The following is a 27,568-nucleotide window of genomic DNA, read 5'->3' on the forward strand; positions in this document are numbered from 1 at the left end:
TCTTTGTGGTTGGAGGGGTTGTTTTGAATTTTGTAACCAAGTCTGTCTGAGCTTGGAGAATGCTGTGTCCCTCAGTTTATTCCTGCTCCCTTAGAAGGACTGTATAATCCTGTAAATAATTTATAACTATGAACAGAGAGATTTTAGGAAATCTAGTGAGATTTGGCTTGCAAATATTACCTTTCTCCTTGAATTGCATCTTTAGGCACTGGGTTACCAATTTTTACTATGCACAGAGAAAGACTGGACATTTCTTTCAGGAAAGGGGTATTATTGGTTAATAAATAAAATTCACTGTGGTTTTTAATAACTGTTGTGTATGAACCAGCAATTACCTCTTCTGGTAATTATCATTATCAAACTTGTTTCAAAGTAAAATCAATGAATTGACAATTATTCGTCACGAGAATGTCATCGAACATTAAAAGTTAAAAAAGAATGATGACTAATAGTGAATTTTTTTTTTAAGGGCTAGGCTGAGGGACTCAGAGTGGCCAAGGGAAATGGTTTTTTGGGAGTAGTGAGTGGAAGGCATGCCTAGGATGTGATGTGTTCCCCTTGCAGGGCTGTTTGTGGGTGGGAAGTGGTGTCACCAGGCTGGCGTGACCTCGTCACCCTGAGAGAGGAGCTGACTTGCTTAGTCAAAGGTGTGTGCTGCCAACACATGACAGGGACTGGCTTTATGCAAATACCTGCAGGAAGGGGTGGATCCCAGTTTTCGGGAAGTGGCAGGACTCTTTAAAGGTACCTGCCTGATTGGACAGGGGTGACAGAGTGGCAGACCAAGACACACGGTGCCACAAGTGGAGAAAAACCCCCCCAGGAGCCTGGAAATGCTTTGTTTGACAAATCCCTCATTGCAGCAAGTTAATTCTACGTGGAAGGTTTTGCATAACTGCAGGAGTTTTTTTTTAAACTTCATTCTTCAGAGCTGAAAAACATCTTTTTTTAGACTCTCTGTTTATTACCTTGATAAACAGCAAAATGCTGCCACAGCAATTACCTTGATGATAAAGGGTCTGTAGACAGATACTTCCTGCATTCATTTCCTACCCAGATAAGCTGCCAAAATCAGGGACTACCAATACAGGAAATGCTTTCAATAGGAACTTCCTATCTGTTAATATCTAATTCACTGGAAAGATCTGAGTCCTTCTTGTTTCATATAAAGGTAATGCTCTACCTGATGCTTTTTAAATACTCAAGCCCCAGCACAATGCATCTGTTGCTGTAATAAATTTCAAACCAATGCTGTTATCCTGGACTATGAAATACCAGCATTTTTCTCTGCAGGGGTAGGAAAAGTGCCCCTGCATTTTATAATAATTGGGAATCAGGATGCTTCAAAATACACTGTCATTCTGTCAGATGAAAAATAATCCTCCTTCAAACTCCTTGTTGCTTGAATCCTTTGCTCATTTCTGTACATCTCCAAGTAAAATACACATTTCAGTAGCACTTTAGGTGGACTTCTCCAACAAATAGTTCAGAGCATGTTCTGGAGATCTTGGAGAATTTTTTTTTTTTTTTTTTTTTGCAATCCACAGTGCCGTACATATTCATCCAAAATGACTGAAACAGAAATTTTGCCTCACAGTGCTGGGAAGTAAAAAAATGACTAACCTGTGTGTTTGAACCTCTGCTAAGGAAAAGAGAATAGAGCAAAGGAAATAAAGACAGAAAACCTCCACTGCTAATCGTAACTTCAGGGTAATTTGTTTCAGGCACATGAACAGCAGGATGAATGAGGATTTATGAAACCTGGAGTGAAATTGGCCAAAATGAAGTCAACAGTATGACTTGACTGGGGCCAGGCTTTCACTCAATTTATTCAGGACTTCAGCCCAAAATTTCTGTGTTGTTTTGCCAGTGATTCCGCTGGTGTCATTCCAGGTTTCTGCCACTGTGAATGAGATGGGTATTTTGGCCTTTCCCTGCAGAACTGAGAAGTCTTTTGCTGCTGTGGCTTCATTTATATCCCACCTTTTCATCTGAGAAGAGCAGTCCCACATTCAGTTATCTCCTCAGGTTGCTAAATTCATGTAGTGCTCTGGACCTGGGGTCTGAGGATCTGGTTGGGTTTACTGAGGCTGGGAGTCTGAGGCTGGATTCACAGGCCTTTCCAGACACATGGTGAACACATCCCTTGGAGATTTCTTGGCTCTGGGACAGGAGGGCACCTGACCCAAAACCCCAGGTACTACAGAGGGGTTCTGCAAGCTGGAGGTTGATTATGAAAAGTGGCTTTCCCAAGGCTGTGGGTGAAGAAGCTTTAGGAAGCTGCCCCTTGGCTTTGGGCTCACAGGGGTGCTGGAGAGATGCACACTTTGTCCTGAAAGCAATGTTCCTCAGATGTGGTTTAGTCAACTCTTATCTGCTGACATAAATTTTTATAATTGTTAATCTTTGGCATGCTCACAGCAGCTTTCCTCATGCGTCAGGTATTCCTTTGGAAGTGCTCAAAACTGTTGCTTTTTACTAATCAGATCAACTCACTAAAGTGGTGACCAGAGACATTTTTCACATTATTTCCATGCAGGCATTACCTTTTAAAATATTTCCCCGCCATTTGTCATCGAGGCATCGTTACCTCTGCTGTTTTCATGGAATTCAGAATCCGATTGTTTAGTCTACGTCAAGGGGGGAAAACGAGGGGGGTCCTGTGCCTTTAATGTTGTTTATAACAGTTGGACAGAGCTTGTCAGGTGAAGGTTAATTGCTCTCCAGTTAAAGCAGTTCTCTGCACAGATGGGTTATCAGGGCTGAACACTCGTTACAAGATTAATCTCGTTTCCGACAAGACTTCCCTTTCCTCCAACTGATTTTTGCTCAGCCATTGGACCTGTCAGCAGCCGTTAGGAGAAGGGTGGGTTACCTCTGGGATATTAATGCCTGTGAGCAGCCAAACAATGCAGAGCGTGTGTCATATCGGCGGGGAACATCTTTAGGAGACAGCACATTTCAGAACTCCTCTGAAGGTCGAGATTCATAAACAACAGAAACAATCAGGAGTGTTTGTGTTAACCCTCCTTGTGGACACAAGCTCGTAGGCTCCTTTTTTGTGTCCCTCCTCATCTCTTTGGACTTGTTTTTTAAGGTCCAAGGGTGTGTTTTTGGAGAAAATTTTAGCCAGCAAAGCAGCCCTGGTGAGATGTGGAACCCAAGATGCTTCTGTCTGGTCGATTGGTGGACAAGGCCTTCAGTTTATGCTTAAATGAGAGGCAATAAACCTCTCATGGTGAGTGGTGACCACTCCCACACCACTGGAGAATGGTGACCACTCAAAAAACCTCAAACTTTGGGAGTTCTGTCATGGTCTCTAAGCCAAGACAGGTTTTTGTGGGGTTTTTAAAATCAGGTTAAAATGAAAGGGGGAGGAAAGGGAGCATGACTTTCATTAGAATCTATCTGTACTTAGCTGTGTAACCTAGGAGCCTTGCTTGAATTGTGGTCAGTGGAGAGAAAAGGGTGTCTGTAGGATGACTCAGGACTCCTGCATGTCAAGGTCTTACCAACATTTTTCAGATACTCTCTGAGGCATTTATTTTTCTCCATAGACGTAACATTGGGAAATAGAGGCTATTAATTGATGGACCTAACTTAGGCCCATCACTTAAACCATTAAACCTGTTGAACTTTCCTCTTTTTTCCAAGCTGGAGCCATTCAGAGGTGGATCCACTGGGCTGCAGAGGTATGAGATGGATGTGAAGTGTGAGGAGAAGCAGGCACATCATGTTCTTAGCCCAGTTTTGCCTTTCTAGCCAAGGCTGCAGCAGCTCTGCCAGTCCAGGCTCATCCCGAGCCTTTGCATGGACTGAGTTCAAGGAGGCTGAGGCATGAACACAAAAGTCTCACTCGAGTTTTTGGGTGTATTTCAGGAGTTCTGATACAACCAAAATAACACAACTTGGCAGAAGGCTCTGGCTGCCAGCTCTCTGCCACGCAGCTTTAGTCAGTAAATTCTGAAACACTAAACAAATATTCAAGGCAACAAACAGGGTGGCTCTGATGTTTCCTTTGATTTTCCTGTCCTGGCTTGGGATCAGCTCCATCCTGTCGATGGTGCTGAGTCTCTTCATTGACTTCTGTGAACTTTGAGTCGGGCTGGGTCGTCCCAACCAAGAAATGCAGCTCTGTGGAGGGTCCTGGGCTGCATAGCATTCACTGGATGATTTATTTCCAGTTTGTTTTATAAACATGCAACAAAACTAATAAATTATACAAAACTCAAGTTTTCTTCTAAAAAAAATCTATCTGCAAGTTACTGACAATTCTCTAATTTTCTTTTTTAAATTTTCTTTTAATCATCAAGTAGTTTAATAACATTACTGCTGAATTCTTAGGGTTTCTCATACTAGCGAGATTAAAAATGCATTTTCCGTTGATTTAGAATCCACAGGGTTTAGGGAAATTTACTTGCTCCAGTTACAAAGCTGAAATGAAAGGTAGACAGGAATGTAACCTCTGGATGTCATCCTCTTCAGCTCTGTGCATTCAGAGCCAAAGCAATTCAAGAGAGTGAATTCCATTACTGGTTCTAATAAGATAGGAAAGTTGTATAGTAAATCTTTACAATGCCAACCAAATCACTGCTGCTTTATGCCAAAGGAGGCAAGTTTAGTAGAAAGTTTTTTAATGGGCCAGGTTGAATTATTTTTAAAAGAAGAGAGTCCCTAAGAGGTTGTTAAATCTCTGCTTAGAGCCCTGAATAGGGATCTTGTTTTTCAAGATGCTGATCGAGTTGAGAGTTCCTGCTGCCTGTGCTCAGTGAGAATTCAGATGGTTTTGAAGAGGGAAGCTTACACACAAATAGGAATTGTTGTTGTGCCACTTACCTGATGCGAGAAAACCCCTCCTTGTCAATACCACCTTTCTAGAAAAAGGAAATTGAAAGTGGATTTTCCAAGGAAAGGTCTTTTTTTAGCAAAACAATGAAATCTTTAATGTGAGGGCAGCGAGGCTCTGGCACAGGGTGCCCAGAGCAGCTGTGGCTGCCCCTGGATCCCGGGAAGTGTCCAAGAACAGGCTGGACACTGGGGCTTGGAGTACCTGGGACAGTGGAAGGTGTCAGGAGTGGCACTGGATGGGCTTTAATGTCTCTTCCAGCCCAAAACATTCCATGGTTCTGAGATGATTTGGCTTTCTCACTTAGAATGGGAAGCTTTAGATCCAGGCATTCAAAATGAACGACAAACTCCAAAGTTGTTTGGTGGGCAAGTGGGTTGCAGATTTGACAACTGGAACATCCTTAAAGAAAAAATCATTTTAATAGATGTTGGAAATATTTTGAGCTAAAGCACAATCTGTGAAATGTGCATGTAAATGACTGACTTTAAACTCATTCTTTGTGAATTTTCTCTCTGCAATGGTGCCCAGATCCTTTTCAGTCAGCATGAATGTGAAGTCTTATAGAATCACAGAATCATTGAGGTTGGACAGGACCTCCAAAACAACCAAGTCCCAGCTGTGCCCCATGGGCACCTTGTCCCCAGCCCAGAGCACTCAGTGCCACCTGCAGGGGACACCTGCAGGGCTGGGCACTGCAAAGCTCCCTGGGCAGCCCCTGCCAAGGCCTGAGCTCCCTTTCCATGGGCAAATTGCTGCTGCTGTCCAAGCTGAGCCTGCCCTGGCCCAGCCTGAGGCCGTTCCCTCTGCTCCTGTCCCTGTTCCCTGGGAGCAGAGCCCGACCCCCCCGGCTGTGCCCTCCTGGCAGGGACTTGTGCAGAGCCACAAGGGCCCCCCTTATTTGCTGTCTTCAAATTTACTTCTTTGTCTCCACATCACATCCTTAATGTAACCTTTTAGGACTCAGACCACACCAAATTCCGTTTCAAATATGTTTCTCTTCCGAGCTTGGGTCTTCATAGAACTGTTTTCCTCTTTTGTAGAATTTTTATTCAGCCTCTATCCATCTCAGTGCTTCTTGGAAGATGCAATTCTCACCAGCTCTCAGCATTTTTATTGGGCATCTTGTGATATTTAGCAGCTAAGGGTCACTTTCTTGAATTATGTGAACATTTGAAATCTTCAGTGTTCACTGACAAAATGCTCTAGTTCTAAAAATTTTATCTTAAAAGCCAAGATACAGACCCAAAGTACATTGGGTTAAGTACTTTTTTTTTCCAAAGCCTGATCCAAAACTCTCTGGTCATGTTTCTGGTTTGTAAGCTGGGATTCAGATGTTTTCTTGTCATCAGGTTAAATATTATTCCTGCAAATGTCAAGAAATAAAGCTGGAAGTTCAGCCTCTTGGAGAAATGTGTTTGCTGTGTAGTAACTGCCAAAAGCTTCAGTTTATATTTTAAAAAATTGAAAATATTCAAATTTTGCATCACAAAATTGTGATTATATAAGCCCAAGTAAAGAAAATGCATTTCTATTTATATATTCATAGAAATTTTCCCTCCAAATATTGCAACTTAGGGAGCTTTAAGGCTTTTATTACACTGTAGAGGACCAATTAAAGATGCTCTAGGTTGCTTGAGAAAGGTCAGCATTAAATGGGGTGTCTAAGACCCAAGGCATTGCTTTGCTTTTTTTCCCCTCCTGATTCTGTGTTTCTTTCCTTAGTGAAAAGAAGAGAATTTCAGAAGGTTGAGTAAGAAGCTGAGTTAAAATGTTGCAAAAAGTTTTATATGAAAGTCTCAAGGTAGAGGTAGAAAGCAGTAGGATGTGATATTGAAATTTAGGTGACGAGAAAAAATGTTAAATTTTCTGTGAAAATATTCAGAATTCACAATGACATGACCTTAAAAATAATGAAATTTCAGGGGTAAACATATATATATTGCTCATCTTATCTGCCTTCTAATTCACAAATATTTTACTGAAAATGAAAACCAACAGTGTTCTTAGCTGACTCCAGAATTTAGGTTCAGAGGAACCTAAGGTTCAGTAAGATCATGAAAGTTGGCAGCCACCATTGTTAAAAAGGAAGCTTGATAAATCCTCAGACTTAACTCTTTTGAAATCCTAGCTAAATAGGATTGGGATGATGCTGAAATAAAATTTCTAAGCTTGATAAGGACATTAAAACTAGACTCTCAGAAGGAGAAATTTTATTTAAATTTTATTTTAAAATAATTTTCCTTCTATTCCATGAACAACTGAAGCCATAATTATAAGTGCCAGTCAGTGCTGCTAAAAAAACCAAACCAAAGTAAAAGGTGAGAAAACAAAATCTGTTGAGGAAGTGCTTTGAGTCATGAAGTGTCCGAAGGAGGACAAAGTTTTCAATTTTTTTTGAAGATGTCAGCTTTGTATTGGAGAGACTCTGTCAGAAAACAAAAAGCAAAGTCATTATACTGTGAATTTTCATGGCAGTGAGCATAAATCTGTAATCTCCAGTGTTCCAGAGACCATTTACAGTCACCAGCCTTGTTTAAATGAATGAGAAGGCGTCCAAGCAAAGGAGAACAGAGGCCCAAACCTCCAAAAAAAAGTCTGGATTTGCAAACAGAGAAGGGCTATACAAAATATTGCCTCAGTTAGCCCTGGCTTTCCCAGATTCCCAAGTCCCATTCCCAGATTCCCTGGCTGACTCTTGTATTCCACACCTTCCCCATGCTCCAGCCACCAGCAGAACCTCTGGCATCACAGACTTCAGCCTGGTTTTCATCATCCATGGTCTTTCTTCACCAGCTTTCTTCCATCTCATTTTGCACTTCTTCATCTCTTCCTCTGTGTTCTTTTTCACTCGGATTGCAATCACTTTGCTTTATTTAGTCCTCAGTTCCCCTCAGCTTCTAAACACGTATTTCTGAAGGACAGGGATGGTTTTACACTGTTTGCCTCTCTTGGGAGGGACTTTTCACAAGGGATGCAGGGACAGCACCCAGGGAATGGCTGCCAGTGCCAGAGGGCAGGGCTGGGTGGGATCTTGGCAATGAGGAATTGTTCCCTGGCAGGGTGGGCAGGGCTGGCATGGAATTCCATCCCTGGATCCCTGGCAGTGCCCAAGGCCAGGTTGGACACTGGGGCTGGAGCAGCCTGGGACAGTGGGAGGTGTCCCTGACATGGCAGGGGTGGAATGGGATGATCTTTAAGGTCCCTTCCAACCCAAACCATTCCATAATTCTGTGATCTTCACACAACCATCTTACATCCCAGCAGAGACACAGTTCACCCAACTCATCAAATCCAGGTCTTGTTGAAATGTTTCTAACAGTAGTTTGTTCGTGCGGGAAAATCTTTCCCTCTGAATAATGAAAATAAGGGAGGGAAACAGTCCAAAATGTATCATGAGCAGCCTCTTGTTTATTCCTGTTGTTGCTGGATGGGACATTTTGACTTGTTTAATTCCATGTGATGGGTGCTGGCTCTGGCAGAGGACGGGGAGAGAGAGAAAGTTGCATCCACAGATCCTCACTGTGATGTGAAAAAAATCACTCTGTATTTTAAGAAACAGCTGGTTTATTTTCATGTCTTCATCTGAGACACTTTAATTGTGATTTTCAGAGCTTTTCTATTTCCCACTGAATTTTCATTAATAGCCTTTAAGAGCTTTTCATCTGCCTTGAAATGGGATATTATTCTGCTCAGCTGCTAAAATTGCATGGGCTGCCACCAAGCTCAGTTAATGCTGAAGTTCTTTTAGTGCTCTGAAAAATATCTATTAATTAGATACTCTTAGCTCTTATTTGCAAATAGTTCTATTTATGGCTCATATAAAAGATAAATTTGGAATGCAGATTTTTTAGCTACCAAGTTTTAAAATGAGCAGTGTGGTTTTTGTTGCAAGGAATGATGATTTCACTGACACTTCAAAAATTCTGTAAACTTAGAAAAATATCCTGAGAGATGTTCCTAGAAATACAGAATCAGGAGCTCTGGACTTTGATATAAATAAGAATTAATTTTTCAAATAGCTAAATTAAAAATATTCTTTGTACATATTACTGAAGTAGTTTTTTGTTATATATTGGCACAGTCACCAATATAAACCAATATAATATTTAATGTACTCAGTATATAAAACCTGTCTGTAGAAAAAAGTAGAATATAAGATGTGGCAGGAATTTTAAATGTTTCTAGAAAATGTTTTCTCCACAGTTTTGTCTGAAGCCTGAAGCTTCAGAGGGTCATAAACAGCTTTAAAACACGAGTGGTCAGTGATGAAATACTCCACATGAGGAAACAAAAAGTTTTACTGAAGCTTTAGATCTGTTTTCCATATTCTTATAAAAGAATTGGTTTCTAAAGATCTGTTTTAGATTTAAGTCTCACTGGAAGTATCTTTAAGAAAGCTTTTAAATACTTAAAAATGTTCTGAAGAATCAGAGTTCCCCTGATTACACCAGTGAAGTGTTTCTGTTTACTCTGATGGAGCAAAATGAATTTGCTAATTGTTTAGGTAAAATTGGTGTGTGAAATCCTCAACAATCTGGGTTTGGCTGGCTGAAAAATTGTGGTCTTGAGAAATGGATGCTTTGAACAGATGCTCAGTTCAGACATAGATACCAACAAGAAAGATGGAGAGGGACTGTACTAAGGCAGGACAAGGGGGAATGGCTTCCAACTGCCAGAGGGCAGGGATGGATGAGATTCTGGGAATTAGGAATTGTTCCCAGAGCAGCTGTGGAGCCCCTGGATCCCTGGCAGTGCCCAAGGCCAGGTTGGACACTGGGGCTTGGAGCAGCCTGGCACAGTGGAAGGTGTCCCTGCCATGGCAGGGGTGGGATGAGATGAACTTTAAAGTCCTTTTTTAACCCAAACCATTCTGGGATTCTCTGGTACCTGAGGCTGGACACCTCCATGTGCATCATCATTAACTCCTTGCCTTGCCAGTGTATCAATCACACCCAATTACAGAAACCTCATTAACTGCATGTGTTCCAGGTGAGCTGAATGATGTATTAATAAAAGAATAAGTCTTTTCTTGGTCAAAGTCCAATCTTCAGATGTAAAATAAAACATGAAAAGCCCCCCTTCCTGCTGTCATGTCAAGAGAGCACAGGGTGCCCAGAGCAGCTGTGGCTGCCACATCCCTTTCAGTATCCAAGGTTGGACAGGGCTTGGAGCACCCTGCCACAGTGGAAGGTGTCCCAGCCCACATCAGGGGTTGGAATTAGAAGTTCTTTAAGATCCCTTCCAATCTGAAACTTTGTTTTTCCTCCCCCTTTTACCAAGCTTTTCTCTTTACCTTCATTCCACATCTTGCCTGCATGTGTAGTAGCCTTTCATTATTTATTATTTTCTACTCATTCAATTGAGAAAATAACCTCTGGCACAGCTGTGACAGTCACACTGCTCACACTTTAACTTCTGCTTTGTATCTATTTCCCTGGGCTTGTGTGTCTTCTGTTTTAGCTGTAAGCATTTTCGGACAAGGTCTGCCTAATCCTTTGCCCTATTTCTGTGCCCAAGACAGCAGAATCCATTTACTTCTTGCATTTAGCGCTGCGTAAAATTCATGCTTAGTAAATACTTTTGGGGCACTGGAAATGTCCTTTTTGCTGCAGAATTACAGCAAGTTTAAGTAAAAGTGCACAGTAGGAAGTGAGCACATTGTGACATGAGTGTTGCCCCACATCTCCCTCTCTGCAGAGTGCACCTTTCATGGTCATGCCAGGTCCCTCTGACAAATGGTTGTGTTTGGGTTTTCACTGCACTGACTCCAACCTCTGTGGGTTTGCATCTTTTATCAACAGAAGAAAAGAAAGGAGCCACATTTTTCTCTTTCATTACAGAAGATGTATCTCCCTACCCAAAGATTTCAAAGCTGGTCAGATTCTTGATGTCACGGATTCATAGAATAGTTTGGGATGGAAGGAACCTTAATGATCACCCAGTTCCAACTCTCTGCCATGGGCAGGGACACCTTCCACTGTCCCAGGCTGCTCCAAGCCCAATGTCCAACCTGGCCTTGGGCACTTCCAGGGATGCAGGGGCAGCCACAGCTGCTCTGGGAACCCTCCCAGGAAACAATTCCTTCCCAATCTATCCTAACTTTACCCTCTTTCAGTTTGAAGCCATTCCCGCTTGTCCTATCACTACATATCTTCATCTTCCAGCTTTCCTGGAGCCCCTTCAGGCCCTGGAAGGGGCTCTGGGCTCTCCCTGGAGCCTTCTCTTCTCCAGCTGAACACCCCCAGCTCTCCCAGCCTGGCTCCAGAGCAGAGGGGATCCAGCCCTGGGATCAACTCCATGACTTCCTCTGGTCTCTCTGCAGCAGCTCCAGCTCCTCCCTGGGCTGGCCCCAGGCCTGGGGCAGCTCTGCAGGTGGGGAATCATCTGTGGAACACAGGGACAGAATTCCCCCTTTCCTGCTGCCCAGGCTGGGGGGTCAGCCCAAGACACAGTTTGGGGAAATCATTCCAATTGTGTTGATTCTACACTAGTTTTTTTCTTGAATAGTCCTCATGGCCAGAAAGGTTGGAATGATTTGTTCCTTCCTTACTTTTATTCCTTCAAATACAGAGACGGGATTTTAAAATGTCATGGTAACATTTATCATGTTCTTTTATCACACATGTCTCAATGAATGGTTTTTATTCCTGTGGGAGTTCAGCCCGTAGGTTTTCTTGGTCTTTTGAACATCAGGAGCATTGGAGACTGCTCAGGTCAGCCAGGAGCTAAATGAACAAGCTCATCTGGTTTTCCCTTCTTACCCAACAACATCTATCATTTGTCTTTATTTAGTCCATGCTTTCATTTTATTGCATTGCAGAGAAGCATAAATGGTGTCTGTTTACATTCCTTACTGATTCAGCTTGAAATGCTGACCAAGTATGGCTTGAGGAGTCTATAAAAAGATGGGGTAGTTTCTGCCTCTCAGACATGTAAAGGTGTTCCTGGAAGCTCCAGACCCAGAGTGCAAATCAGTTAAGCCTCCTCGATGATTTTGAAACCTCAAATCCTTTGAAATAGTTGGCAACCTGCCTGTTGCATATTTACAGTTGCACAACTCACAGCTCTTCCCCTCTGTGACTTCGAAAAGTTCCTCCTTCCTTTTTTTCTCTAGGTCCCTTGGCAGCATCACAGCAGCTCCTCTGCCTCCCTCCAGCTCTTCCCCCAGCTCTCCTCTCCTTTATCTCTCTCTCTCTCTCCTTAGTGTGGCACATTGTTCTGGGGAAATGGCTTGTTTGGAGTTCACACTTTGTTTTCCTGCTGTTTTTCTGGGAAGCTGGATGTGGCACGAAAGATATGGGAACAGCTTGTAGGAAATGGGTTTGTTTGGGGAAACAATAAAAGAGAAACAGCCTGCATACCTCTCCGCCTCTACTGCTTGTTGGAAGGCCTGGATTACAGTATGTAAAGACATTTTTTGGGTCATTTTTCAATCCAGTCCAAAACAAAGCAAATAAAAATACATTTTTTTAAGCGTATCTTAACCTTTCATCCACCCATCTTCATTTCTTGTAGCAATATGTGTAAAACACTTGTTAGTGAGGTGTGGGGTAAAACCACCTTAAAAAACCATCTTAAAGGTTTCTATTGCTGTGTTAAATGCAGACCTCACAGTTCTGGACAGGAGATTCTCATCATTTGCATTGACCTTCTCAGTTCACTTCTCCATCAATGGCAGCAGCTGATCTTTTTTGTCTTTCTGGAGGTGTGTTGGTGCTGTTGCAAAAACCAGTCAGTGTCAGAGCTGCAGGGTCTGGATTTTGACTGATAACTTTGGTAATCACTAGTTTGGAAGAAATATTGCCACAGGGAAAAGCTGCAGGATTTTTCTTGCCACCATATCAAAGATATTGCCCACGTGCATTTTCCTTTTCTTCTTCAGGTGTAAAATTAAAAATGGGGCACGACCTATTTCTGCTGAATATGAGAGAGCCACAAGCTCCTACAACCATAAAATGATTTGAGTTGGAAGCTAAAGGTTAAATTTGTGAGGCAGATCTCCAGAAAAAAAGGAAAAAGAATGAAACAGTTGACAATTTTCTGAAGTAATCGTTTATATTTTGTGATTTTGAAGATTTTATTTAGAAAGGCATTGCTTAAAGTAATAACTTAGTTTAAAAGCAAAAGCACAGGTGTAAATGGGGTTGCATTTTTTATACTGTCACAAAGCAATTTGTTTTGTGTGTGTGTGAGAGACAGTTTATTTTTGGGATGGTTCTGTTTTGATTTATCTGGGGACAAACAAAGAACGTTCACTTTGTCTGCCATAGGTATGAAGCAACATTTTCTTCTGATCCATTGGTTTGGCTGCTTCTCTAAATGCAATATATAAAAAATACCAGTCTCTTGGACTTATTTTAGCTAATGTTTGAGCTAAAACAACAATATCCTTACTTTACATTGGTTCAGCAGAGTAAATGAAATATCCTCAAAGTAAAGCAGGCACTTAACTTTATTGCTGTTTCACTAAACCCTCTCCTGTGTTTGCACCAAAAGAAATTACTTAATGCTGTGACATTCAACCCTGTCTTAATTTCATTAGTCATGTTTTGTGGCAGATGACTAAAATAATGTGTGCAGAAGTATGAATCAAGATATTCATTATAAACAATTATAGGAAGGTATGCTGGGCTATACACTGCAAAGGTTATCGTGACAGGAAGTCATATTTTACATACACAGTGGGCATATTTGGAAAGTTCATTCTGAATTTAGAAGGATTACCCATCTGAGCAATATTCCATATGCTCCTGAAATGGGGAATACCATGAGAGGCATGCAATCCTACATATGTAATTATCCAGTGTATACATGGGAGCTCCAGAGTAAAAGGTGTCTGAGGGAAAGGAAGGGAGAAAAATATAAACAAAAGATTTTCTGCTCCAATGCTGTGCAAAAATGGAGAGCACTCTTAACAGAGTAAAATTTTAAAAAGTAATGTAAATTTTTGTTTAATTCCACTTGTCTAATGTGGAGAAAGTCAGTAAAATATACAGAATTATAGAATCATGGAATGGTTTGGGTTAGAAGGGACATTAAAAATCATCTTTTTCCCACCCTTTGCCATGGCAGGGACACCTTCCACTGTCCCAGGCTGCTCCAAGCCCCAGTGTCCAACCTTGGGCACTGCCAGGGATCCAGGGGCAGCCACAGCTGCTCTGGGAAACTGTACCAAGGCCTCCCCTTCCCCTTCCAGGGAAGAATTACATCAAGACAAAATACACGTGGAAGTGAATAAAAACATCCATACAAACAAAGATGGCTTGGGAAGCATTTGTAGAAGCTTTCAAGCAAGGAGATTCACAAGATTTGAATGTGGTCAGTGCTCTCTAAATAGCAAAGTGAAAGTTTTAAACACGTTTGAAGGTAAACACAGATTTAGTTGAGGTGTTGGGGCTGGGTTGGACTCGATGATCTTTAAGATCTCTTCCAACCCAGTCATTCTGTGAATTCTGTGAACCCTCTGAGATTCACCAGCTGGCTGGACTTGCTCACCCACCCAGCAGACAGCCCTTTGTTTTCCTGTGGTTTCCTTGGGGTGGGGGATGTTTGAAGCTGAGACTGCCCTGTCAGGGCAGGTTCTGCAGCAGGAAGATGAGTGACCCCCTGGTGACACAGCCATGCTCACCCTCGTGTGCGCACGTGCGCAAACACCACGCACAGACCCTGCAGGGAAGTGATGGGTCACCAGGAGCTCAGCTCGTGGCCTCCATCCAAGTGTTATTTCCCTCATGCTCTCAGGCATTCCTAAAAAACGAGGCTTCACTGGAAAGGAAACTCGTTTAGAGGCATTTTTTTTCTGGTTTCCTCAGTGCAGTGACTGTAAAGATCTCTTCATTCCTTCCCATACATTTTTAATCACTTTGCTGATGAGCTTGTCCCTGGTACATGCTATGCTTTAAGGAAATGTATTTTAATGCCTGAGTTATTTTTCCTTTAAAATTTCCTTAGAGATTGAGGGTGGGATCCTCTAAAAATGTTCATGTGTACATATACTTAAGAGTGTATATAAATAAATAAATAAATAAATAAATAAATAAATAAATAAACATATACAGATATGTATATGTGTATACATATGTAATATATATCTTACATATGTATATATACATATATATACATATATATGTAACATATATCTTACATATATATACATATATATATAACATATGTATATACATACATATTTATGTGTGTGATATATTTATTTATTTATTTATTTATTACATATCTAAAATAGGAGTGTGTAATTATATATAAAATATATCTCTGGTGAGTCGACCCACCAAAGTGAACAAATATTAAATGTAGCAGAACAAATTATAAATGTAGTGTATAACCTTGTAGTTTTCCTTAGATAGAAAAGAGTTTCAAATGTTACCATAACACTGGGCAGATCTTTTGAGTAAGGCTAAAAAAATAATGTGAAAATTTTTCTCAGTAAAGTTTGCAAACTTTATTGAGGGTAGTTATTTTGTACAAGGAAATGCTTCAATTCTAGACAGAGAATAACTCTGATTAACACAGAGTAATTCTTGAAGAAAGCCCAGCTGAACTGCTGGGGCTGGCCAAGATGCAAAGGATTTTAAGAGGAATAAAAAATGGATAAGATTGATGGTCTAAAATGGGATCAGTGCCTTGTTTTGGGCACTAGTTGGTCTCAAGACTCTCCCAAGGTTCTTTCCCAATGTCATTTTGATCTGTTAGCTCCTAGCAGGTGTGTGCCGCCTCCGTTCCCTTCCTGTTGGGCTCTGGGCCACTTTACAAACCTGCAATCAGCTTTGCAAAACAAATTTTTTGCTGGAAAGGCTGCTGAAAAAACACTCAAGATGTTTGTACTTTTTAACAAAGTAGAATATTGGCTGCTCCTTCAGATTGATATCTGAAAAGCAAAGTAGCAGCAACAAGCTAGCCCTGGGCTGAGATAGAAATTAAAGGGTTCTACATCAAAGTTTTCCCAGTTTTCTAGGCATTTTGCAGGCCTAGAAATTAACAGCCAAGCATGAAGGAGCAAAAAACTTTCATCTTTCACAGTTTATAATTGACAATACTCTCAAGATGAAGAAAAGTCTATTGTATTGACTGGAAAAAAAGTCATTCAAACTTCACTTCTCGAGCTCTTTCCATGGATGGAAGTGCTAAAATAAGCATACAAAGCTCCAGTTTCTTTAAAAATGCAATATATTGTATGCAATATACAATCTGCAGGATATATTTGTATTGTTTCCAGCCCTGGTGATTTAAGGTTGACATAATCATTCAGAAACATTTATTCTGATCATTGTGCTGCTGCAACCCTGCACCCTCTTCGTTCAGCTCATGGTGCAGCTGATAAAACCTGGTGCTGCCTCAGAGTTTTAAATAATTTTCCAGCACTTTGCTCATGCAGGAGGAGATTTTTGATGTCCACTTTCACTCAGGAGCCTGCTGCATTTCTCTGGTCATTGTGAATGGGCAGAGCTGCTTCCAAGCAGCTTGAAGCCCGCTCAGTGCAGGGTGGAAGTTTTCATCTCTGTGGCATCTGTAAAAGAGTTTCCTACTTCCATGTATTAAATCTTGGCTTGCTGTTAAACTATTTATTTGCACTTTGCTGAGAGAGAAAAACTGCAGGTGAAATAATTGATTGTGAAATGGCAACTCTTTAATTCAGGTGCTCGTGCCTGCTCTGGAAAGGGCTCTACTCAGTCTGATAATTTTAATGTGTGAAATGCAGCACACAGGAGAGAGACATGTTTTCTAACACTGATTTTTAGTATTTTTGATCAAAGTTTCACCATCTACAATAACAAAATGGTAATTTTTTATTTTCTGAAGCCCTTGCAGACGTGGAGTTGAATGGCTCATGCTGCAAATATTACCTTATGGTTTGCTGACATTTCAGGAATGACAGTTTATTAGAAATTGTGATAAGGCACCAGGGCCTGCATTTGAATTTATATTATTTCAGAATTTGTTCATTAAGACACAAAATATTGAGCCTTTGGGCTTAGCCACGAGGCCTCTGCCCATGTTAGCGGTGAAGTCAGAGTTACGCAAAGAGGGCTGCAGGATCAGGCCTCAAACATCTGCTGCCGTTTCCCAGAAATTAATCCAGCCTGCAATTCCATAACATCACTTTGATGGATGCTTGATTATTCCTATTTTCAAGTGGGCCTCCAAACATCCTTGTATTTTTCTCAGCAAGAGGTGAGGAGAGCTGATAAGTGGCAGCACCGGGCCTGTGTTTGGATTAACACGGAGTCTCCAAGTGCTCCCTGAGAGGAGCTGGAGGATGTTGGCGGAGCTGGCAATCAGATTCTCATGGGTGGAGGTGAGGACAACATCTGTCTTTCCTATCTTGTACTTGCCAAGGCTTTTTGTTGTTCCTGAACTCTCCTCATGAATATAATATGTGGGTTTTTTGTCTGATCTAATGAATCCAAGACTCGGAGATTTAGAAGGAAAACATATTCCAGATGTGCCTTGCAATTCCTGACTCAGGTGACTGCATTTTAAGCAGTAACCTTTTCCAGTATGTTCCCCACACCATATTGAATATCCTCCTCCTGCAAACAGTCAGGAGAGGCTTGTACAAGCATCATGATTAATAAGCTACAGCAAGGCTAAAACATCAATCATTTGCCTTTTGTTTCACCCGATTGCTGCTGGATGCAATGAATCCAAGGCTCAAAGGCTTGGCTTTGGAGCAGGGCTGCAAATTTTGGCTCTTGAAGCAGTTCAACCCCAGCTTGTTTCCTCGTGCAGTGGTGCCTGCTGCAGACGTGAGCAGAGCCTCACACTGGAAGGGTTCCCACTCCTTGGGGAGGTTCTGGTGTCCAGCCTCCCCGTGCTCTCTGCTCCAGCCTGGAAATGACATTCCTGGCCTGTTTGAAATTAGGTTTTCACTCCAGATGAGCAGCTTCCTAGAGCATCAGAAGATTCAGTCTGAGGGAGGATAGGATAGGATAGGAGAGCAGCAAGCAAGAAGAGTGACTTGCTCGAATCTTGTGCCCTGTGTACTCTCCTCCACATTCTCACCTGTCCTTTCTTTCAGTAACAGTTTGTAATAAAATTTACAAACAGTTTGTAATTCAAATTACAGTTTGTAATTCAAATTTACAAACCTTCAACAACCAATGTTATTAGGTATACAAGGGATACCAAGAGCACCAAAGCATGGAAACACTTAAGGAGCTAATTGCATGGCCTTGATGGGAGCAATCTTCCCTTAGAAAATGCAGGTCCTCTCCAAATGTGACTGTTTATTAGAAAGTTCCAACATCTGCAAAACACACGCTGGTGTGTTACAATTAATCCTCATAATAAACAGTTTGGTGAAAGTTTTTGTATAACAGCTTTTGGTCTAATTTAGAATGAAAATAAGTTGCAGTATGTCAGAATTCTTTTTAGAACAGAGAGGTTTTTTCTGCCCAACTGTAGACATCTGAGAAGTGATAAGAAACAGCCAGTGTCTGAATGGATTGTGGCTGTGAGGAGGTCAAAGCTTGTGATTACTTATATATTATCATGAAATCAGATTAGAAAAGCAAAATATGTTTACATTGATGAGGAGAAATACTATGAAACTGGTGTCAAAAAATAGATTGTATAAATGCAATGCATATGGCAAAGTTAATTAAAAGTTCTTTATTGCAGTGTTATTGTAAGCCAAGGATAACAGGTCCTTTTAGGAGTCTGGGAATGCTGTCTGAAGAAGCAAAAAGTGCATTTTATTTCTCTAGCATCTCAATGTACAATGAGCAGTTTTGCTGTGCTTGTGTGCCCTCATTCATTGTCCTCCTTTGGTGCAGTTCTTGCCCTTCCCCATCCAACCTTGGACACTTCCAGGGATGGAGAATCCACAATTTATCTGGGCAGCCTGTCCCAGGGCCTCACCACCCTCACAGCCAAGGATTTCTCCTTAAGATATAATACACACCTGCCCTCCTTCAGTTTAAAACCATTGCTCATGAATAAAAAAACAAACAAACCAAACAGGTCACAGTTTAAAACCTGTTCTAACCCCTGGGTTAGAGTGGCTTCCAAAGCACTTCAAAATCCTGCTGCTCTGTTTATTCCCCAGTATCCCTCATCCCAAGCAAATTCTGCTGCACAACCACACACCTTATTGTCTTGTGTAGCCATTTCTTGAGTCTGACCAAACTTTAGAGAAAAAAAAAAAGTCTTTGTCCTTAGTTCCTGACATTGCATTTAAAGGAGGGGGCAGCTTGCATGTGCTTCTCATGATGGGAACTACTTCAATCACATTTCCTGTAACTTCATGTTTCTAGGCCAAGTAATCTTGCATTTGATTAAGTAAACACCTTTGTCCTAATGACTTTATGCCTACTTTAAAGGCGTTGCTGTACCTATTGTTCTACAGATTTGTCAGTCTGTTATTCTTTTTCTTTTTTTAAACTTATCAGTGAAGTGTAAGTCAAAACCAAATAGAGAAATCATTTTGTTCTTTTATCATTAGTACAGAAAGTCCAAGGGAGAAGCCAGGTTTGGCATAGTACAAGCAATTAAAATATAAAAAGAATGTAATGAAGGAGCATGGGTTTGTTTAGATTTTGTGGTTGTTTTTTTTTTTTCCTGTGATGTCATGAGAGGAAATATGTGGAGAAAGGAAGATGAAATAAAGAATATTAATATTCAATATTGACCTCAAATACCAACAGCTCTGCTTCACCGATTTGCATGAAAGACCCTTCCCACCTTCTCCTTTAAGCTCCATGTGTTCTTTTCTTCATATCCCTTTATTCCAGACATTAATTACTAGAAATTAAAGACTTCATTTCTGAGATGTCATGAGAATATGTTGCATCATGTGAAATTCAGGAAGATGACCCATTCACTGCTAAAATTATTGTCAAAAAGGTACAAACCTTTGCAAAACTGAAAGCCTGTAAGGCATCTATTTTGTAATAATTATTAATGTTTACATTTCTTAATCCCACTTATGGCTTGATGTTGCCAAACTGCTCCAGAGACAGCATTAATATGGATGAGAAAAAGAGATTAACATGTAAATGAGTAATGAAAAGCATTTACTAGGAATAGAACTGGCATCCATATGTAATAAAACCTTGCCAAACAATGTCAGTATTAATAGCTTTGTTTACATTTCTATGTGGCCAGACCACGCCACTATTTTTTTCATGATGGTGAGTTCTGACAATTTTTGTATTAGATTTGGTCCAGGAGCTTGCATTTGCAATTATAACACAAAGCAGATTTTAAAGTCCCTGTATTTAGGAAAGAAATAACCCACACTGCTTTCTGTCAGCTATTCCAGGACAGCAGCTTACTGTTGGAGCCTTCCTTTCACAGCTCACACTCTGGGGACACCAAGTCATGCCCATTATCAGAAATCCCTGTAGAACTGAGAGATGCTTCCTATTGCTGGCTGCTTTTCCCCAGGATGAGATTCAGGGGTGGTTCTGCCCAGTTGGTTTCAGGTTGTTCAGCATCCTTGGGTCTTGCAGGGTCAGTGGATTCAGAAAAGCCTGGGACAGAAATCCTCACTTTTTAAGTGGATTAATTTGATCCCAGGGCTGGAACCCCTTGCAGCCAGGCTGGAAGATCTGGAGGTGCTCACCTGGAGAGGAGAAGCTCCAGGGAGAGCTCAGAGCCCCTGCCAGGGCCTAAAGGGGCTCCAGGAGAGCTGGAGAGGGACTGGGGACAAGAGATGGAGGGACAGGAGCCAGGCAATGGCTGCCAGTGCCAGAGGGCAGGGCTGGATGGGATCTTGGCAATGAGGAATTGTTCCCTGGCAGGGTGGGCAGGGCTGGCAAAGGTGCCAAGAGAAGCTGCCCCATCCTTGGAAATGTTCAAGGCCAGGTTGGACATTGAGGCTTGGAGCAGCCTGGGACAGTGGAAGGTGTCCCAGGGAGATGGAATTAAGTGATCTTTTAGTTCCCTTCCTACCCAACCCATTCTTTGATTCACTGATTAAAGATCACTGAGAGGAAGAAGAGGCTGAAGAAGACCTGAGGCTGATTGCAGCATGGGCCACGTTCTTTAGTTGTGCTGACTCCTCAACATCTTGCACAGGCTTTGATGGCCAGGGCAGCTTTTGTCACCCAGGGAGGGGAGATCACTGTCCTGCTGTCCTTCCACACAGGCCACCAAGACCAGGGAGCGTGAATGGCAGAGGATGTTGTGGGGTGCACATTAAGGAGCCTCCACACAGGGCCTGAGCCACAGCACACAAAGCTGGCAGGAGCTCAGTGGTTCCTGCAGAGCCTTCCCAGACCTGTCAGTGAACACCAGCTGATAGCCAGCAGGATGGATACAGATCAGTGCTATTAAACCACAGCTAAACTCAGGCCCAGCTTGCTTTTTCAAGGAATTTTCCTCTCAAATGTGGAGTTTAAGTCTGTCTCTTGGGTTCGTTTGTGTTTGTCTTGTTTTGTGCCCATAGCTGTAGATATTCACACAGCCCTAGGTAATTTGGTTTGTATTTCCGTTATTTACTGTGCTCACCAGGAAGTTTAAATGTTTGCATTTTCCCTCTTCAGGCAATATAATGGACACCCATAGTACAAGCAGTGTTTGTTGTCATTAGTAATGCCAATAAATAGAAAACTATTTTTTCTTTGTTTTTCTTTATATTTATACTTACCCTAAATATCCATAAATTAACTTATATTAGGTGGAGTAATTTTTAATAGGAACCAGAAAAAATTTGCTTTGTGTCACTTGTGTGGGGCAGGATGAGAAATAAATCCATTATATAGTGCTTGATGCCTGTTTTGAAAAGGTCCATGAGTAAACAGTTATAGTAGTAAATACAATACTCTAACAGTAGTATACTCTTTATACTCTTTACAGTAGTAAATACAATATTCTACTATTTACAATAGTAAATAGAGGTAAATAATGTTTTATTTGCAGTTTGTATCAGCTTTCTCCTGTATAATTCACACTTCAGTGTATTTACTGGAGCTCACTCTTTCAAAATTAACATTTTGTTTTGTGTTCTTAGTCTCATGGATTGGGGCAGAAAAGAGGGAACTGTGCATTCGGTAGTGTCAGGCATGAGATGCACTGTGATCAGCTGTGTTTGTGCACACATATATATTTAATTTTGGGGAGTTATTTCATGAAAAAATCTCATGGGCTGCTGAGAAAGAACTCTTTATTTTCCTTCCAGTGTAACATCTTCTTTCTTTAGTTCTTGTTACATCATCCCTGCTACTTCATTATCCAAGCACTTCAAGTTCCCTGCGGTTTCTCAGTGGAGGCAGGGAAGAATCCTTGGGGAGCAAGGGACCAGTGGCCATCTCCCCCCACACCTCCTTGGTCTGCAGGTTTTCTTAGAAAAGACTCTTCAGGAAAGCTTCAGACCACCAAGAGAAAAGATTTTTGGCATGACAAAAAGGGGAGGTGTATCCTGGCATCCTTTTTGTCTCACAGAACCAAAGAGGCAGAGGTAGCTGGTTGCATTTTGGTGGGAAAGGAGGAGGGATGGTAACTGAGAAGTCACTGGTGGCAGCCTAGTGCTGATCTTTGCACACAGGTGACATCTGAAAATCAGCAGTAAAAAGGTGCAGATCACTGCCTGAACTCTGTGTTAGTGTTAATTCAATCATGAGTCTCAGGGAGCTTGAAGGGCCTGAGATCCCACTCCCCAAGCCCTGGCATTAAGGGGTGATCTCAGTTTTCACAGGCAGTAAGGGGCTGGAAGTGATGTCCTCACCTTTGCAACTGCAGAGCAAACTATGAATATTAGCAGAGTGCACCCCAAGGGCTCACAAACCAGGTGGATAAAAAGGAGGAATGTAGAATCACAGAACAGAAACCCACAAGGATGAAGTCCAACTCTTCCCCCTGCATAGAACATCTGCAAGGATCACACCATGAGTCTTCAGATGAACAAACACTGATTTTTAGGGCAGCATGTGACTGCTGGAGCTCAGCAGAGTCCTATTCCAGCAGCCAGGGAGGGTGGGAACCTGCAGGCAGCCACCCACCCTCGCAGATCTGGGGAACTCCCATCCCTTTTCTCTCTCCCTTCTCCTCTGCCGAGAGGACCACGCATTTCTGGCCGTCAGCAGCAGATCTGGCAGGAGCACAGCCCACCCACACTGCCTCACAGAGCTCCCTGCCCCGAGTCTGGCTCAGAATTCCCCTCATTCCCTGATCCTTGGCCCCCAAACTCACAGCCATGGCCAGCTGGCCCAGCCTCCCCCTCAGCTTCCATCAGCCCCTGGGCTCACACGGAGCCTCCTCGCTGGCCCAGGGCTGGGGATTGTCCCCACAATCCAGGGAGGAGGGGCTGGGCTGCACCCCTGCTCCATTCCATGTCAGGATGGAGTCATACAGTGGGGATTGTCCCCACAATCCAGGGAGGAGGGGCTGGGCTGCACCCCTGCTCCATTCCATGTCAGGATGGAGTCACACAGTGGGGATTGTCCCCACAATCCAGGGAGGAGGTGCTGGGCTGCACCCCTGCTCCATTCCAGGCTAGGATGGAGTCACACAGTGGGGATTGTCCCCACAGTGGCAGGGAGGAGGGGCTGGGCTGCACCCCTGCTCCATTCCATGTCAGGATGGAGTCACACAGTGGGGATTGTCCCCACAATCCAGGGAGGAGGTGCTGGGCTGCACCCCTGCTCCATTCCATGCCACAGGATGGAGTCACACAGTGGGGATTGTCCCCACAATCCAGGGAGGAGGTGCTGGGCTGCACCCCTGCTCCATTCCATGCCACAGGATGGAGTCACACAGTGGGCCACTGTTCTTTCACAGAGTCCCTGAGGCTGGAAAAGCCCTCCCAGCCCATCGAGCCCAAGCTGTGCCCAGTGCCCACCTTGTCGCTGAGTGCCACGTCCAGGTGCTCCTTGGACGCCTTCAGGGATGGGGACTCCAGCACCTCACTGGGCAGCCCCTTCCCTTTCTCGAATTTGCACCCTTGTCCCCCCAAAGTGACCCCTGGAGAATGGATTTACTCAGAATTCTGCTTTTGGAGGGTGCCCCCAAGCCTGTGCACTGCTGGAGGACAGAAGGAGTGTGGCAGCCTAGACCTGTTCTCATGCCTGGGGAGCCTCATCTCACGTGGGATTTGTCCCTTCAGGAGTTTCAGCCCTTCCCACATTTCCTGATGGATGTGGGGTAGCCACAGGCACTGCCTGACTCACAAGACTCAGCTCCAGATAGCTCAGGGAAGGAATTGGTGCCAGCAGGAATGCTTGGCAGTGGGAACAGAGGGTCACTGTCCCTCCCTCTGGTGTCTGTCTGGCCTCCAGACAGACGTGATGGCACTTGATGGGCCCTGCTGCCCTCAACAACCCCCATGCTGCCATGAGGAGGGTGGGAAGCACTTCCCACAGCTCCAGAGTGGGATTTCCACCAGGAGGAGTTGCCATGAGAGGGAGGGAAGTGGCTGGTGGGCATGGTGTCCCTGGATTAGAGGTTGTGCCCACATCTCTTGGCTCCTGGTCCAGAAGGGACTTACTTGGCTGGGTCCCTGAGTAAGGAAAGGAGGATCCCAGCAGGTCAGCAGGGCCTGGCTTTCAGTTTCTCCTCTCAGGGGCAGCAATTTTTTTTGCTGCATTCAGCAGATCTCACCCTCTGTACCTCTACTGAGACCCCAAAGACCTGGGCTGTGCTGCCCACCCTGCCCTCTCCTCTGTTCCCAGTGTTTGGTAGTGTTTGTGCTTCTGCCCAGCTGCACTGGGAGAGTCTCCCCAGGGAGAGTTCCCCCATCCAGTCCATCTATTTTTAAAAAGAACTTAAATCTTATCCAAACCACGTCAAAATAAGTGGATTTTTTTTTTGTGGCCTTTGGTGGGGTTTGCAGCAGGCCTAGAGCCACAGCAGGACTTTGTTTGCCACTATGACCAGTGGCAAACCTCTAATGTCAGGGAAAGATCTAATCCAGTGAATTTTGCTATGAAACTCACTCAGAGTGAAAAATGAAATAAAATATGAAAGAAACATTGCTATCCAAGTTTTGTTTTCTTTTTCTTTTGCATTATCCTTTGTATTATCTTTTTCCTTTCTCATAGAGAATTGTTCTTTCTGGTCACTGTAGGTAACTAACACCCTCAGGCATGATCATGCAATATTCCAAACATCTTTTGTAGGGGTATAAACCACATTATTATTTGTACCATTCCGTGCCATCCTCTGCTGCACAACTGTTACAACTGTCCTGTCATTCGCTGACAACATCTGTCCCCATGGTCCTCACCTTCAGTGCCAACAGTGCTGTGCCTAAAAACTAATTGAACAGAATCATTGGGTTGGAAGAGACCTTCAAGATCATCAAGTCCAACCCAGCCCCAACCGCTCAACTGAACCCTGGCACCCAGTGCCACATCCAGGCTTTGTTAAACACACCCAGGCAGGGGGACTCCACCACCTCCCATTCCAGAACTTTATCACCCTTTCTGTAAGACACTTATTCCCAACATCCAACCTAATTTTTCCTTGATGCATGAAACTGTTCACCTCCCTGTGAGATGAACAAGCCCTTTTTTCCCTGGGGAGCCCTGTGCTGGCTGCCCTGACCTGTCTCTGGTTTGCAGGAAGCGTTATCGGTGGTGAGCGAAGACCAGTCCCTGTTCGAGTGTGCCTACGGATCACCCCACCTCACCAAGACAGAGATGACAGCCTCCTCCTCCAGTGAATATGGGCAGACCTCCAAGATGAGCCCACGTGTCCCCCAGCAGGACTGGTTGTCACAGCCCCCAGCCAGAGTCACCATCAAGATGGAGTGCAACCCCAACCAGGTTAACGGGTCAAGGTAAGGAGGCTGGGGGCGGCTCAAGAACGGGGATTTTTGTGTTGGGTGTGGCTCAGTTGTCTCAACCTGTATCTTTAGCAGCATTTTAGGTGCCTCATTATCCCACCTGGCCACTGCTGCCATCCCTGGGTGCTCCAGGTTGCCCTACCTTGACCTGCCAGCCATGTTCAGGTGTTACAGAGGGTCTGAAATGGTGCTACAGGCACAGACTTCTCCTGAGCTCGTGCAATGCCTTTCCTCTGACTGCTGATAAATTTTGGATGTGAATTTGCTTTGCACACCAGGTGAAAGAGCACATACTGAAGTTAATAAAATGGGGATTTGCTGTAGCCTGGAGCAGCACCATTGATCCATCAAAGGGTGTGGTGTGTGTGATCTAACACTCCATGGAAGTTGTTAAATCCAGCAATTTGGGCAGTTGTTTTTGCTCCAAAGATAACCAAACAGGGAAACACTGGAATTAAAATCTTGTAATGGCAGAGGGTGTGAACTATTGATCTTTCCTTTTGTAGTCACTGTAAACATAATGCCAAAAAGTGAAGCTGGATTTAAGAACTCATGCTGAAAAAACAACATAAATATGGAGGCAGGCAGGGGAGTAGAAAGGAACAGAAAAATAAATAACTCAACAGGCAGTAGCCACAGAGTGTCTTTGTATTGACTGTTGTCTCAGGACATTTTTTGGGGCATGTCACTATAAAGAAGACTTGTTTCAATTAGTCTGCAAAGGTATTACAGTGGATTTTTGGATATTGACTGGTGCCTTTCCCAAGCTTAGGGCACCCTGTGGGACATCTGAAGAAACACAATGAAGATTTTTATTTTTTTTTAAGGAAGCTATCCAAACAAGTGCTTTCCTGTTTAAGATGCCTGACTGTCAAAACAGTTTTCCTTTGGTGTTGCTGAAGGGCAAAGGTCCAGAAGAGTCAGTTGCTGACAATTGTTGGTGATGAATCAGTGGAGCCTGTGCTTCACATCTCCCTGTCCCAAACACCTGTGTTGTGTTTTAATCTCATCTCCCAGGGTCAGTTGTTCAGGAAAACCTCAGCCCTGGGCTCTGTGGTTGCTGTTCACACTTGCTGTGCTGATGTGATGAGCACCACAAGCAGGGCAAAGTGGTCTGCCAGCTTATCACACCTCCCCTGTTCTGTGGTGAGGCTGGGAATTGTGCTGAAGTCAAATCAGGATTTCCAGTGAGCAGTCGAAGATTTGAGATACATAGAAATAAATGGTGAGCTGAAGTTACCAAGAATTAGAGGAAGTTTTCTTGTAAGGCTGCTTATTCAGAAGTTCTGGTGTCTTTAATCTATTCCAGTGTCTTTTTAAATTTTTTTTTTGTGCTAAGCAAATGCACAGGTATAATCACAAATGGTGTTTGATTCAAAATCAGTCTTACCTGCTTCCTGAAATTGCCTCTGAAGTATTTGTGCTGGCATTTCTGTTAGAGAACTGATCACAGTTTCCTTCAGTGTAAATTCCATGAAGTGCACTAGAGTAGATAATCAGAGTTAATTGTTGCTGAGAGGTTTAGGTTGGATTTTAGGGAAAGGTTCTTCCTTCAGAGGGTGCTGGCACTGCCCAGGCTGCCCAGGGAATGGGCCCAGCCCTGAGGCTGCCAGAGCTCCTATGGACAGCACTGCCAGGGATGCCCAGGGTGGGATTCTGGGGGGTCTGGGCAGGGCCAGGGGTTGCACTGGATGATCCCTTCCAACTCAGGATATTCCATGATTTTAAATTTTCTCCTTCATTTTGCTATTTTCTATTAGCATGTGCACGCACTGAAGCACTCAGGGTGATGCTGTGGCTCCCTGCATAGGAGGTGGCTGAGATTTCAGCTGCCAAAATTACCCTTTGTGGATAGAGATGCCTGCATTTCCTTCAGAGCTGTCTGCGCTATCCTCATTAAATGCTTGTGCTTGTGGGGAGGGACCCTTCACCAGGAACTGGAGGGACAGGACACAGGGAATGGCATCCAAACTGGATGG

At 43.2% G+C, this 27,568-nt stretch overlaps 1 protein-coding gene across 1 annotated transcript in view; it reads left to right on the forward strand.

The window, feature by feature from the left end:
- ERG (ETS transcription factor ERG) overlaps positions 1-27,568 on the forward strand; it is a 144,965-nt gene that overhangs the window by 88,095 nt on the left and 29,302 nt on the right. Inside the window, exon 3 of the mRNA XM_066571699.1 lies at positions 25,366-25,583. Within this exon, the coding sequence (XP_066427796.1) occupies positions 25,366-25,583 (218 nt within the window). The remainder of the gene's footprint in view (positions 1-25,365; positions 25,584-27,568) is intronic.

The sequence above is a fragment of the Molothrus aeneus genome, chromosome 2, assembly GCF_037042795.1.
Source record: "Molothrus aeneus isolate 106 chromosome 2, BPBGC_Maene_1.0, whole genome shotgun sequence".
Taxonomy (NCBI): Eukaryota; Metazoa; Chordata; class Aves; order Passeriformes; family Icteridae; genus Molothrus; species Molothrus aeneus.